Source organism: Anguilla rostrata, chromosome 1 (assembly GCF_018555375.3).
Source record: "Anguilla rostrata isolate EN2019 chromosome 1, ASM1855537v3, whole genome shotgun sequence".
In the NCBI taxonomy this organism is placed as follows: domain Eukaryota; kingdom Metazoa; phylum Chordata; class Actinopteri; order Anguilliformes; family Anguillidae; genus Anguilla; species Anguilla rostrata.
Genome location: NC_057933.1, coordinates 27034779 through 27049614, shown reverse-complemented (window position 1 = coordinate 27049614; position 14836 = coordinate 27034779). Strand labels below are relative to the sequence as shown.

Genomic DNA, 14836 nt, shown 5'->3' with positions numbered 1-14836 from the left:
CTCCACCATTTTCTCCTTGGCAAGGAACTGGCACTTTGGTAGACCGGACGCTTTTGCCTGTTACACCGCGTGTAGTTTTCACTGATTTGACCTGTATTGTTCAAAGGCAAAGTCATTTTACCTAAAACTTCTGTAACTATTGTAAAAACACAGCAATCTGTGGCTGCGTTGAAATGGGCATGTTTCCTAGCTCTATTCCTGACCACCTACGGTGTCCGCATGTTTTGTTTTCACAGTTAAATCGGCAACCAATTTAGACCTAAGTAGCCAAGTGAGGGGAGTGGTGTAATCAGCAGCTTTAATTTAGCCAGTTATGAAAAACAGTGTGACGGTGTGACTTCTGTCTAATATTTTGCCAGTGCAATGTCACTGTTTTGTCTTCTCTGTCAGACAGATGACTTCATTTTAGCTCGAGATTTTATAATCAGCCCTGGTAGTGAACAGCACCAAAATGATTGTAAATGATCATAACTTTTTTTTTTTTTTAACCATCTGGATTTCTGTAACTGTTTTCTGTGCCCACGATTGGGCCAGATAACAACCCCATGTTATCTGCACCATGACTGTGTTTCAGAGATTTCAAGTATTACCCCAAATATTTCTTAAAACCCTCCATTTTCAGTCGAGTTCCATAAAACTTTGAGAGGATTCCCCTATTCCCCCCACTTTCTATTGACTCTCGTACATTTTTTGAAGACACCCAACTGATTAATTACAACTTCCCCACATTTGAGGTTAAGATCTACTACTTGCTAATAAGTAAGAATAATGTGTAAATGACATCTAGGCATAATTTTGTTCAGCATGTTGCAGTTTTTCCATGCAAATTATATAAAGTGTGAATAATCGGTTATAAGGGCCTTGAATTTCTTTATGAGAATGTGCAGTAGATTATGCTACTACTGTGAAAAAGTATTACTTGGTCAGATGAATAGTTGACACTGCCATTACTGATTTGTCTGAACTAAATATTTTGTCTACTCAGTAAGAGAGAAGGGCAGAAAATGCAGACTGGACATGAAATAAAGGTTACAGTAAGTTACATACTGTGAAAAGTTACTGGTCGATAATAGTTGACTGCATACTGATTGTCGAACTAAATATTTTGTCTACTCAGTAAGAGAGAAGGGCAGAAAATGCAGACTGGACATGAAATAAAGGTTACAGGTAATAAAATTGAGACAAAACATGCTTTCAACATTCTTTAATGCAAACATATCTAATCTCAATATTGCATAAGCCATTTAACAAATTAGTCCAACTTGAATTGTTATATCAATTTATACAAATGTACCTATCAATTAAAATCCCAGACAAAAAGTAAAAATCATTTTATAAATATAATCATGGTCATGTTTAAACCTAAAAGGCATACAGTATATTTATTTTTCTGTCACAGGCAACAAAGTACATATGAAAAATATCCCGATGAACTTTGACCGCAGTGTTTAAGTTACAAGGATGTTAAGAAGAGATTCCTGCAGGATGACTGGACTGAGTGGCTGCATTCTTGTCACAAACTTTCAGTTTCTGTCAACTGTTCTTCAAATGATGATGGTCTGAGCACATACAGTACATTGGGCCAAACCAGTGGGAGTAAGGCTTCACAAGCCCAACAAAGTTCTATCAATCACCTATTTGCTTAAACTAAACAAAATACTTTGGTCTCCTAATTAGATATTATTTTTATTTATTTTCAGGGCAATTATGTACAGGAAACTGCCAAAACGAAGAGAACACTAGAGGAAATGTGGAATACAAAGTATATTGAAAGTAGGTGTTCCCACACAGACGTGGTTCCTGAGTTAATTAAGCAAATAACATCCCAGTATGCTCACAGTTGTTTATACTGTAGAATTCTGTAGTTGCCTTTGCTACCATGGCTAGAGGAAGAGATCTCAGTGGTTGTTCAGGCACATTTGGCCGGTGTGTCAGTGACCAAGACTGCACATTTCACAAGGAACAGCTGAAAAGTGATGTTGGCATGGAAATATGAGGTAAAGACATCATCAGCTAGCAGCAACTGTAGTCAAAAACCGCATACTCCTCAAACATGTTGTCTGTGCATTGGTTCAAGATGCAAATTAAAACCGATGAGCAACCCTGAATCAGTTGACTTCAAATGTCAATCTAAACCGTGAGCAGTCTGTTTGATAAAATACAGTCCATTGAAAACTTTATAGACAGCAATACTGTTTTTGGTGTTCCTTTATTTTGGCAATGACCAATTTAAAAATGAAAAGAAAATTATGGTGGTTTTTTATTTTATTTAGTTGTTTTTTGTTTACATTTTACTAAGTCACTCCAATTACTGAAGATCGGGGATTTTGGATTGAGCTGTTGCTCCCCTAGAACTTTAGTAGCCAAAAACAAAAACCAGGTCAGCCTCCAGGTTCAGACAGGCCAAAACCTTACAGACACTGGCATGAGACTGAGACACAATTCGATTGCAACAAGAATGCAGCCAGTGGGTACTAGTCCAGAGCAAGAGGGTAAACCTACGAAGGGCAGTGATCCCCGTACCACAGAATTGGCAGCTGCAATGTACAATGTTAGGCTAATACAGAACTTCAGAAAATTTAGACAGCAACAGCAAATAGGGTGCCAGGAGGAGGTCACTGAGAGCCGTCGTTACTGTGAAACGCAATTGGAGGTCAAACCTGAAGATCAGCTGACACCCAGCTGCATACACTGTACTCTGCCTCTCCAATTATGATCCAATAAATGTGCTCTGTTTCACGCAATTAACTGCTCCACTTAGGCACAGTCTCCAGTAGTCACAGGCCAATTTCTTGCACGATAGAGGAAGATACCCTTCGTTTAAAATTTATAATAGCAAAAACCACATTAGATATGCAAATGTCATCAAGCAAGTCTATTAGAATACAGTAGAACTCGGTGCTTCCTAAGCTTGGTTCGGGGGCAACATGGTTAATGCAAGTTCTTGCCCCAGACCCATTCTCAGTTAATTATGTTCGATTGAGTGGTTGACAGAATGCCGACAATGGATTTGACATTTGACAAATTCACTGTGAAAGGGATTTGAGTGGCGGGCTGACCTAATGCATAATTCACATGATACAATTTGGAGATAGACTTGTGCCAGTGTGCTTCGCTGTGAACGCTGCGACCTCATCGGTGCCTCGCCCGAGTAAATCACGGAATCCCAGCTTTTTAGAGGTCATCCGGTGATTCATGCTACATCAACGCTAAGTGTGCATTTTCCCCCTCAGAAAACAGCACCACGGTAAGAGAGAGGGGTGCAAGTGTGCCCTACCATACTGAATCTGGAGTGAGTACCTGAAGTCTGAAACCTACCCAATGGAATGCAGCTGCACAATAATAACAACAACAATAATAATAATAATAATAATCTGATTGGTCAAGCAGATATTTTACTGCCTAGTTTTTTCTCATTAAATAAGCTATTACTTTTAAGCAGTACCACCAATGTGCTTTTCAAGAAATCCTATTAACATTACCACCATGGTGAGGGCCATTCTGTAGAAAAAGTACTATTTTGGTATACAAGTATGCCCAGCTCTGTGACAGATCTGCTGTCTGCTGATCCTTCTTAAATATGTATATCATACATACAAATTTCAGCAGACAAATTCATTAAATATAAAAATAATTACACCAATAGTGCATCAAGGTTTAAATGACCCATGCGTATTTGAATTTTTACTTCATTATATTTTTTCCAGTGTGTAGTACTTGAACAGAAATGACTTTTTAGCACATAATGGCACACTTCATCTATTTTGAGTGTTGTTTGTTCTTAATTGGAGAGATAATATATCTAATATATACAGTAAAGATATAAAACCATGTGACTCAAGTCAAGAGATACCAGACTTTCTCAAGAAATGCAAACAAGTTGCAGAAATCAATAAAAATCATACATCATTCATTATTCCGTACTCAATTCATCAGAGGAAAGGGGAAAAGGGAATTAGAAAGAAAACCGCCATCTTCAGAACAGAAGATACTGGTTAATAGAACTGTACGTACCCAAAACGAAGAGAATAATAATAAATTAAAATAAAGCAAACCGTAATAACAACATAACTAATATACAGGAAGTCACTGGAGCAATATCTAACAGAAATCACTCCATTTCATTTCAATTTTCAAATAATTACCACAGAATGTGTGTGCGGAATGGTATGAAATACACCGGAATACTGCAGTGTATTCATAAAGTGCTTCCATCTCTCAGTTCTGCAACTTCATTACTCGTTTTAATCGCTTGTCCTGAAAAAGACTGAGAAGCAAAAGAGCTGACTCCCGTGACCCACAATGCTCTCTTGGTTCAGGGTGCCAGGAGAGAAAATTCATTTCTAAGGACCAATGTCTCACCGCCTGCTTCCACAGATATTTTCGTTTGTTTGCTACAAAACAAATTATATCAGCATCACAGCAGTTCAGAACTCTTTTCAGAACTTACTTTACAACGGCTCAGAACAGTTTGAAATAATCATATTATGATTAACTCGCAACTACAAAAGCTTTGATTTTTTGCAACTATTAGCAAGTTGTCGGGTAATTATATTTGGAAAAGCTGCCTATTGTCAGTCTATTAAAAGATTTCATATAAATGATTTTAGAGAGCACCAGTCTGTGAATGCACTCTGATTATTTTTGTATTTCGATGAATGATCACTACTTTTCACATAAACGTGTCATAATATAGACCATATTGATATAACCAATCATTATGTTGTTTTTCCAGTGTTTACAGCATTATCCTTTACCAAGAAAACTGATTAAATGAATCATAGAAATCCTCTTCATACACTGATTATAAACCTATTTCTTTTTTAAATACGTACAGTTTGACATTGTGCGTTTTGATTTGATTGATTTTGCTTAACTGTTTGCGTATATTCTAAAAAAAACAATTCTCTGTAGCAACATAATTTCAATGATGCCTAGTATATTAATTGTTTGCAGATATTTGACTTCATAAATATTCAGTATTTTAAATTATTTCTTAATCTTGTTGTGCAGTTAATTCTGTTCAAATACGCAACGGCCTTTGTGATACATGGCATGATTCACAGTTGTAGAAAACCACTGTATCTCTTGTGTAGAGCTTAAGTCAGACTTCTGGGTCAGAGAGCTGAGCTTATAAATGTCAAAATCTGTAAGGAAAAAAAACAATAAAAAACTACGGAGTGTTTTTTCAAACTGCTGGTGCCTGACCCATTTAAAACCACAGATTTAAAAATATTTTTGTAAACAGTAATAAAACGTAAAATGGAATGCGTTAACTTTCTCCTTCTCCTTCATCCTCGTCGTGTTTGATCACGGGGTTACCTGAAAGAAAGAGCTGAGTGAAAAGCTAGCTCCACCTTCCATGGTAGGAATGCCTAACAACTCTTACGACAAGCAAGATTAACAAATCATAACAACAAATCGAAATCACAAAGTGACTGTTTTAGTCCTGCAGTTTCACCTACACTTTCAAATGTGACCATGACCTATTGTGCAGGAATGAATTCAAACCTTAACTCACCCTGTGAAACTACACAGCTGTGATCAGCAGGATATCTTGGCAGGATTTGTGACAATAAAAAAAACCACATTTCATAAAAAACCAACAAAGCATAAGAAACACGCTGACTGGTAATATCTGGGTTAAAAATGTCCCGGAGGCCGACACGTTTGATATTGGCATCTATAAAATGCTCAGAAGCTCCCCAACTGGGAAACTGATGTACGACAACCTGAGGACAGAAATTGAAATGCAAATTCTGTTAAACTGCCTCTCAAGCTGTGGCTAACTTGATAGACCTTTTGATACTTCCTTCTGATGGCTGCAGGGCACCATTAAAAAAAAAATCTTATTAAACAAGAGATAGAGATTTGTTGCTGTTGGTCACACGACCTAAGAAATAGATTTAATGGACCTAATCTGTATGGGCCCCCCTTGGGACAGCACTGGTGGGTTTTGCTAAATAAATTGCAGAGCTGGATTTGATTCCATCAGTGACATAACACGGTTGGTGAATTACGTTAATCGACAAACGCAGGACCCTTACAAATGAAACGATGAAGCCGAGGTCCAGCGCTACACAGATCGATACACCAGTGACAATAAACCCTGCTTCATTTCAGCTTGTGTATTATTTTATGAGTTTCTTTCCATTTGCATTCAGTTCCAGAATGTAAAGTGTTCATACGCCAGGATTTACAAATTACATTGCATTAGCACTAAAAATTTGGAATTGTAATTCTTTAAGACTTGAGGTATAAACATTCATCTGTAGCTGAAAGGTCTGCACATAAAATATTTGCTGCTAGTACGGTTTATGACACTGCAAATAAAGCAGCTGGCTTTGAATCTCAACTGATGTCATTCAAATAACAACAGGATGATTGTTTATCATTAATGCCGTCTAGCTAACAAAGATAACGCCAATGGCATTCTGAGGACTGGGGAACAAATACTCACAGGTAATGAAAATATTACTACTTTCCCATAATTACAGCACTGGTGTGAGACTGCATTTACTACTGCATTGTATTTTTTTAATGAAACCGTAACACGTTTTTCAATTGTTATTGTCAGTATTGTTTTTATATACAAGTGTTCATCTACGGTTTTGCCATGCACTACATTGTAAGCCGCTCTGGACAAGAGCATCTGCTAAACAACTATGGGCAAATTTAAATTATTGATAACACTTGTATACAGAGAACCAAATGTACTTTTGTTAGTGCTCCCTCCCTCCACTACCAATTCTCGGTAAGCGAGTATTCTTAGTCAGAGGATGCGGAAGTTTCCGGCGCATCTCACCGTCCAGCTTCTTCAGTTTGGGGAGTCTTTTGGTGGCCTCCTCTGTCCAGTTGCCGTCGGTGGAGTACTTCTCTTCTAGCGGGTTTCCCACGAACACCAGGTCCACCAGCGCCGGGAGGTCCGCCAGCTTCTGGAACTCCCCTACGCCCACACGCACAACGTGGCCACATCTCTCATTACCTGGGGTCAACCTGGGGTCCAGGGACCTCTCAAGAGTCGCTTTTCCACCACATGGTACCGGCTCAACTCAACTCGACTCTACTCGCCTTTCGTGGTTTTCCATCGAGCAAAAGTTGTGGATAGTACCTGGTACTTTTTGTGGTATCACCTCCGTCGAGGTTCCAAGCGAGCTGAGGCGATACCAAAAGGTGACGTGAAACACTGCAGACCACTGATTGGTCAGAAACGGCAGTTTCATGCGGCGTCGCTATGACGACCAGCTACATTGACGGGGGTACTATCTGCAGTGGAAAACGAAGTACCTGGTACCAAAAGCGAGTAGAGTCGAGTCGAGTCGAGCTGGTACCATGCGGTGGAAAAGCGGCTAAGGAGTCCATACAAGAGTCCCGAGGGTTCTTGGCAAAATGACGGACACTTCGTTCAGTTATCCATATTTGTGAATTACATATTTTCAACTGTAAGATAAAATCAACTCTATCAGGATCTGGCCCAACACCTCACATCCTTGGTAATATTGTAATCACCTTAAGCATTAAATATTTAAATTGTACTAAAAAGCCTAATGTCTGTCCTACATGATACTGTGTAATAATATCTTTAATGGGCCTTAGATTAAGGCAGGGGTCCCAAAATGGGGGTGATTTGAGGATGGGGTCATCTGAAATTTTTTGGGGGGAATAGAAAAAGCGTCGTTTTTATCTCTTTAAAATATGCGAATGCAGGCTACTACATGTCGAACACTGTAACAACCCACCCATAAAAAAGCAATGAAACATGGTATATCGGCTATGTAGTCACAGCTAAATGGTGTTGTCAACAGTTAAATGAGGCTTGTGCATAGGTGGAGTGTTGGAGTTGCGTAAATTTGAGATCATTCATTTGGGGTCGCATCATAAAAAAAACGTTTGGGGGCCCCTGGATTGAGGGGTCCTCTGCCACATGGTGTTTATTTTGGGGGGACTTGTAAGAGAATGGTTTGAGAACCCCTGCCCTGGAGAACGGTAAAGACGGTTGATAGACACTCACCCCACTCCTTCACAAGGTTGTTGGACATGTACAGGACCCGGAGCCTCTTCATGACGTGAATTCCCTTCAGCTTTTCGATCAGGTTGTAGGAGATCCACAGCTCCTCCAGTGTGTCGCCCACCGCTTCCTGCAGGGGGCGCCACAAGCACACAGTTTACGCTACTTCATGACACAGGCTGTGTTTTCTAAAAAGCGTACCTGCGCACTACTGAGATTGTGCAGGACTATAGAAGTTTGTGGCTCACACAGTGTCCTATCCCAAAACTCAAGTGCTTAGGGGGACAGAAAATCATGTATGGGAACGTATTTTATCCATACTTATCCTTTCCGGAGGCCCCAGCAAGTACTTTTTCTCAACAAACTTAACTAGAAATATTACCTTAGCATTGAAATAGATATTTAGTCAGTACAAATATTTAACTAAGCTCACGGCAAAGTGATGCAAAAGTATGTTTGAATTTTTTTTTTAATTCTGTTCACACTGCATAATTGATCAGTCAAAAACCACCAGAATGTTTTCCAATAGCATTCAAGAATATATAGATATGGACAACCAGGATGTAATTGCTTTATGCTTGACATAGTATGCTAGTACGTACTTTGGAACACAAACAGAACCCTGTTACAAACCCCCGGGCACCAGGCACCAATAGAGGAAGTGGCAGAGCGACACTACTCACCAGTCCGTTCAGGTTCTTTATGTTGTTGCGTCCTAATGATAGTATTCTTAAATTTTCTGAAAGAGAGGAGACAGTTATTTTCAGGCCAAGTAAATAGAATTCAGGATCTATTTACCCATTTCCCCACGTTTGATTTCATCACTCTTTCAACTGTGATGAATAGACACAAATACACACAAGCATAATATATATATATAAAGATAGATACTTGACAATATCTCCTATTAGTCAAACCAGTAAGTCTGATTTGAACTGCACTGAACAGAAATGAACTAACCTGTATTTAGACAGACAGATAGATACATACAGACAGACAGCTAGATAGACAATACTTACTCAAACCATTCAGGTTGGCAATTTTCTCTATACAGTTTGTAGACAGTGACAGTTTCCTGGGGAAGAAGCACAGAGACAGAACATCAGCGGCGTTACCGTGGAACTCCACAACTCGGCATCGGCACACAGAGGGCCCCCGCGCTTCCGTTACCACGCATAGGGGCCTGAAAACCCAGCAGAACCATAGCTGGGGGTCGGGGGGGGTGAGGGGGTGGGGGTGGGTCGCACTCACTCGCAGCTGGTGAGGGTGGACAGGGAGGCGTCCATTTTCTCAATGGGGGGTGTCTGAGCGTAGAGCTTCACCGCCTTCGCCTCTCCCACTTTCTCGCCACTCTTCTCCTCCTGCCAAGCCAGCGATAGCTAAGTTACAGCCTAACTCGGTGATCCCAGCAGACGGCCATTCTGTGAGGTCACCACGCAAGGGCAATTTTACTATTATATTATGTGAGGTGCCATAAAAAATCATTCGCAGATTCATCATCTTGGCGTCTCATATTCCTTATACTGCTCTCCGTACTTTGACAGGAGAAAATATGAGCTTTCCCATTAGGTGATTGGTGGCTTATGGCCGTAGTCTTTTTTCTAAAGTTCCATTATACGAGAAGCTGCGAGAGGTGGGGGCTGCACCTATACAACCAGTGTGTGTTTGCAGCTATTTAATGCCATGGATGGCAAGACAGGAAATTGTATGAAATACTGAAATGAATACATCTAAAGGTACAGCCGTTTCAACAATTTCATACACAACTATATGATGATGCCAACTGAACCCAAAGCACGTTAATAAAAATAAAACAATATAAAAGTACCACTTACCCATTTTACAAGAGCTTCTTTTATAGTCGTTGCTTTTGCCTTGGAAACAAACAGACACAGAGGTATTTTTAACATAGTACATTGCAGTTCCCTTTGCAACTCACTGTTGAGAATTTATTTGTGGTTTCTTTGTATCGTTTATTAAACTTATTAAATTTTGCTGTGCAGACAGTTTACATTCAGTTTTCAGGCACTTTATTAATATTTTGTGTTAGGGAAATTTTCTTTCTTTATTTGTTTTTACTTTGGCTGTGTCTCCAAAGTATGCAGCACTTCTCGCATTAATTTGTACCGGCGCCAGAGAGAATCGACAGACTTCCACAGGAACCCAACAGACTTCCACAGGAACGAAAACAATTTCTGCAGGAATGGTCGCAGTTACAGACAAGCCGCTATGTTGTCAGAATGATCTAGAGGATAATATAATCACATATAAATTCTAACCAAAAGTTAAGGGCTTGGGTGAACGCTGACATTAATTACAAATAATGTTGATAACTTTGAAGTCTTGATTAAGGCAGAGGACATGTCATTTTGAAGAAACACTGCCTAATGGCTAAATTTAACAGATTTTGAAAAACCTGGCATTTTTTGATGACTTAATGTCTTAATTATGTTCGCATTCAGGTACTGTCCTCCCTACTTTTGCGCTACATACGCTACGAGAGGGAGGGGGGAGGGCCAGCTCACACAGCGAAACGAGTCAGATATATGTCACTTTGACATTTAAAACAAAAAAATAACGAATACATAAGTATGGTGTGTTTGGTGTGTATGCAACTAAATACCAAACAACCACGAAACCGTCCAGACCCATGGCGCACCTGTACTAACTATATAGCTAGCTAGCTATGGCATGTCCTCACCTCTGTAACGTTATTTGTGGTCCTCCGTGTGTCCATACATCTGTATCGGTGGTTGTAGCTGTGTGTCCTTAGCTCCTACTCATGCGTGTAGGATAGCATCCGTACGCGCTAACTAGGTTAACTAAAGTAGGCAGTCCGTACGCACTAAGTAGGTTAACTAAAGTAGGCGAAACGCAAACATGTTAGGATTAGCTAAAGTAACGTTAGGCGATAAAGCTGTGCTTTAAAATGTTGTGCCGTACCACCTGCGCATGCGTCCTACTAAACGTCCTACTAAACGAAGCACCACCTGCGCATGCGTCCCACAAAACGTCCCTCAAAGGTCGTCCATGAGTGAGTGAGTGAGTGACCACAATTTGCCATGCATAGCCCACAGCGGCAGTCCTGCCTGCGCACCATGGTAAAAATCTTTTAGGGCAGGGGTGGGTCTATTTTGGATACATTTATTGTATGGGAAACAGTGAATGGGTCAAAAGATACACAGGGCAAAAGTAACTTACTGGATATAAATGTATATACAGTAGCACACTTCCTATTGACCTTCACACCAGTCAAATTAAACACTGCACTGAACTATTAGAGTACACGCAGTTGTGTTACCATACATCAAAATCACTTTAATACCATATAACAACATGTTTATTTTAATAACATGGCAATCATTGATTTCTACCCAATAAGTGGGTCATATGATCAGAAAGTTCGAGAACTTCTAGTCTGTGGAAGAACTGCATCCCTTTTAACACACACAGCTTTTCTGAACTGTGATGGTTAAGGCATGAATCCACACAGATCACATCATAGAGGGGCACTCCCCTAGCCCATATGAGAATAAGCCAGGGTCAATACATCACACTGGTGGTGTAAATCAGTTATCTTTCAAAAGACCTACTATAGCGTGAAATAAACTTAATATCCCCCAAACCATGCCTCAAGCAACACAGCCTCAAGCAATTTTACTCATTTTTAGCCGTTTTCTCTCCAATGTTCACAATACTCTTATGAATGACTACACTGCAGCTGATCAAATAAAACAAAGTTCTCCAGTGTAAAACTTCACCACCTTCTTATATAAAGACAGATACAGATCAATACTGATTGATACAAATTCACAACAAATTGCAGTAAAATGTCTTACAAATTTTGCAGTAGCCATCTCAAACAACAATTCAAGTAAATGCAATACATCTCAATTCCCATGCAGTATTTTTGGTAGAGATTTATAGGTTATCCTCAATTTGGCCATTACAATCTTGGTCGATATACAGTGAGCACCATAATTCATTGGACAGTGACACATTTTTTGTTATTTTGGTTCTATACTCTAGCACTTTGAGTTTGAAATGATACGATGACAATGAGGTTGACGTGCAGACTGTCAGCTTTAATTTGAGGGTATTTTCATACATATCGGATGAACCGTTTAGAAATTATAGAACCTTTTCTACATAGTCCCCCCCATTTTCGGGCATCAAAAAATATTGGACAGTTTAACATAATGTAGAATAAAGTAATCATTTTTAATATTTGGTTGCATATCCTTTGCATGCAATGACTGCTTGAAGTCTGTGAGGCGTAGACATCACCAGACACAGGGTATCTTCCCTGGTGATGCTCTGACAGGCCTGTACTGCAGCCATCTTCAGTTCTTACTTGTTTCGGGGACTTTTTGCCTTCAGTCTCATCTTGCATGTAAAATGCATGTTCAACTGGATTCAGATCCGGTGATTGACTCGACCAGTCAAGAATTTTCCACTTTTTTGGCCGTCAAAAACCCCTTTGTTGCTCTAGCAGTATGTTTCGGGTCATTGTCTTGTTGCATGAAGAAGTGCCGTCCAATGAGTTTGGAAGCATTTGGTTTCATCTGAGCAGATAAAATATTTCTGTAGACTTCAGAATTCATTGTTCTACTTCTGTCTGCAGTCACATCATCGATGAAGACAAGTGAGCCCGTTCCACTGGCAGCCATACAGGCCCAAGTCATAACACCCCCTCCACCATGTTTCACGGATGAGGTGGTATGCTTTGGATCATGGGCATTTCCTTTTTTTCTCCACACTTTCCTCTTTCCATCACTCTGGTACATGTAATCTTTGTCTCATCTGTCCACAAGACTTTGTTCCAGAACTCTTGGGGCTCTTTTTAGTGCTTTTTAGCAAACTGTAATCTTGCCTTTCTGTTCTTCAGGCTTATCAGTGGTTTGCATCTTGTAGGGTACCCTCTGTAGTCCTGCTGGTGTAGTCTTCTATGTATGGTAGACTTTGACACATCTACACCTGCATCCAGGACAGTTTTTGATTTGTTGGGCTGTTGTCAGGGGGGGTTTTCTTCACTATAGAGAGCATTCCCCGGTCATCCACTACAGTGGTCTTCCTTGGTCTACTGGGTCTTTTGAAATAATTGAGTTCACCAGTTTTTTTCTTGTTAATGATGAACCAAATTGTTGACTTGGGCATTCCCAGGGTTTTTGCAATGTTCCTGATTGATTGATTTTCATTTCTGAGCCTTATGACGGCCAGCTTAATTTGCATCGACACTGCTGTCTTCCTCATGTTGTCACACCCCAACAACAATCTCTAAAGGCAATTGCAAAGTCTAGAATCAAGACTAGACAAACAGCTCTCTTCTGCATTCACTAACGACACAAATGAATACACCTGCCTAACGAAACACATCTGTGAAGTCAATTCAACAAATACTTGTAGTACCTTAAAATGGGGGGACCGTGTACAAAAGGTGCTGTCATTTCTAAACGGTTCATCCGATATGGATGAAAATACCCTCAAATTAAAGCTGACAGTCTGCACTTTAGCCTCATTGTCATTGTACCCTTTCAAAGGTGCTAGAGTACAGAACCAAAATAACAAAAGATGTGTCACTGTCCAATGAATTATGGTGCTCACTGTATTTAAACAATGTTCAAACCACAGGCAGAGTATCAGAAGAAAATTTTAGGAAAAATACAAGCATCTTTTATATGAGTAACATCATGAATATGCAGTAGCCCTCGGATTTCAGTATCGTCAGAAGTCACGTGGTTTTATCCGTAGCGTAGCTCTCTTCATTCTTCCAATTGTCCCACATGTACAGTAAACAAGCCTTGTGTTCAATGGGTATTAGGTTACAAGCTAGTTAGTGTTAAAAACACTCTCGTAAAAATACGTGTGGTTTAGCTAAGCAGATGGAAGAGAAAACACGTTTAACTACCAAACAATCAACGACTCTCGTTATACAAAAACGCTAAATTATTCTAGCCAGCTGTCGACCTCGGAGATTTGGCTAAACCAGGGCGTCCGATCTTATGCGAAAAAAGCCGATGTGGGTGCGGGTTTTTGTTTTTGCCCAGTACTAAGACATCTGATTCTATTTATCAAGTTCGACTTGATTCACAAGTTCATGTTAGACTAGTTACTTAGCCTAACGTCGTTAGTTGAATCGGGCGTCGTAATACTGTGCTAAAACAAAATCCTGCACCTATATCGGCCCTTTTCGGATAAGACTGGACACCCCTCGTCTAACTTAATGTTCTCAGTATTTTGAACTAAACGACATGCAGCTACTAGACTAGTGCTATATAAACGAGCTAGCTTGTTAGTAAAATGACGGTAAAACGTCGGGCAAACACGACGGCACAATTTAACTATACATACCGAGCAAAGTAGACAGCTGGTCAGTTAGCTAACTAGCCGTATCATAATATTTCTATCGATAATTCAACCTACGTTAGCTATCAATATGTTTTCATTTTGTTGGAATGACAGCACAGGGCTCATGCCAGGAGCTCAAGCTAAATGCATTCATATATTAGCCGAAGTGATAGGTTGATTAGTTGGCTTGCAAGTGAGTTATTAAAAATCACAGAAACCGGTGTGGTATGTAGTAGCCACTGACATGCACGAGTAGTAAATAATGTCGTACAAGACAGCTAATTTCGTATTTTTATCAACGATGTTCAGTGCAGCCAACCGTTTTTCAGGCACTCACCATGTTGTCCTCCTCGGTTGCTATGACACGGAGTGACACGCATGCGCGTGCGTTTTACGTACACACGTCTAACGGGTCAGTACGAGATGTTTTTTACAGGCACTTTCACATACTTTCCACGCCGAAGATACAAAAACAGCTTC

General features: G+C 40.0%; 1 protein-coding gene across 4 annotated transcripts; it reads right to left on the bottom strand.

Annotated features, from left to right (window-relative positions):
* Positions 1 to 1680: 1680 nt before the first annotated feature.
* On the bottom strand, positions 1681 to 14778 carry dnal1 (dynein, axonemal, light chain 1). Of its 4 annotated transcripts, none has more exons than XM_064332735.1 (8): positions 14694 to 14778; positions 9844 to 9882; positions 9260 to 9369; positions 9028 to 9083; positions 8692 to 8747; positions 8012 to 8138; positions 6806 to 6946; positions 1681 to 5322 (listed from the first exon to the last, which is right to left on the bottom strand). In XM_064332735.1, the coding sequence occupies exons 1-8, from the start codon at positions 14694 to 14696 to the stop codon at positions 5273 to 5275; spliced, it is 582 nt and encodes a 193-aa protein (XP_064188805.1). In that variant the 5' UTR covers positions 14697 to 14778; the 3' UTR covers positions 1681 to 5272. The 4 variants fall into 4 exon arrangements, with proteins under 4 accessions (XP_064188805.1, XP_064188796.1, XP_064188815.1 ...); XM_064332726.1 differs by lacking the exon at positions 14694 to 14778 and adding an exon at positions 10710 to 14687; XM_064332745.1 differs by lacking the exon at positions 14694 to 14778 and adding an exon at positions 14360 to 14687.
* Positions 14779 to 14836: the final 58 nt, after the last annotated feature.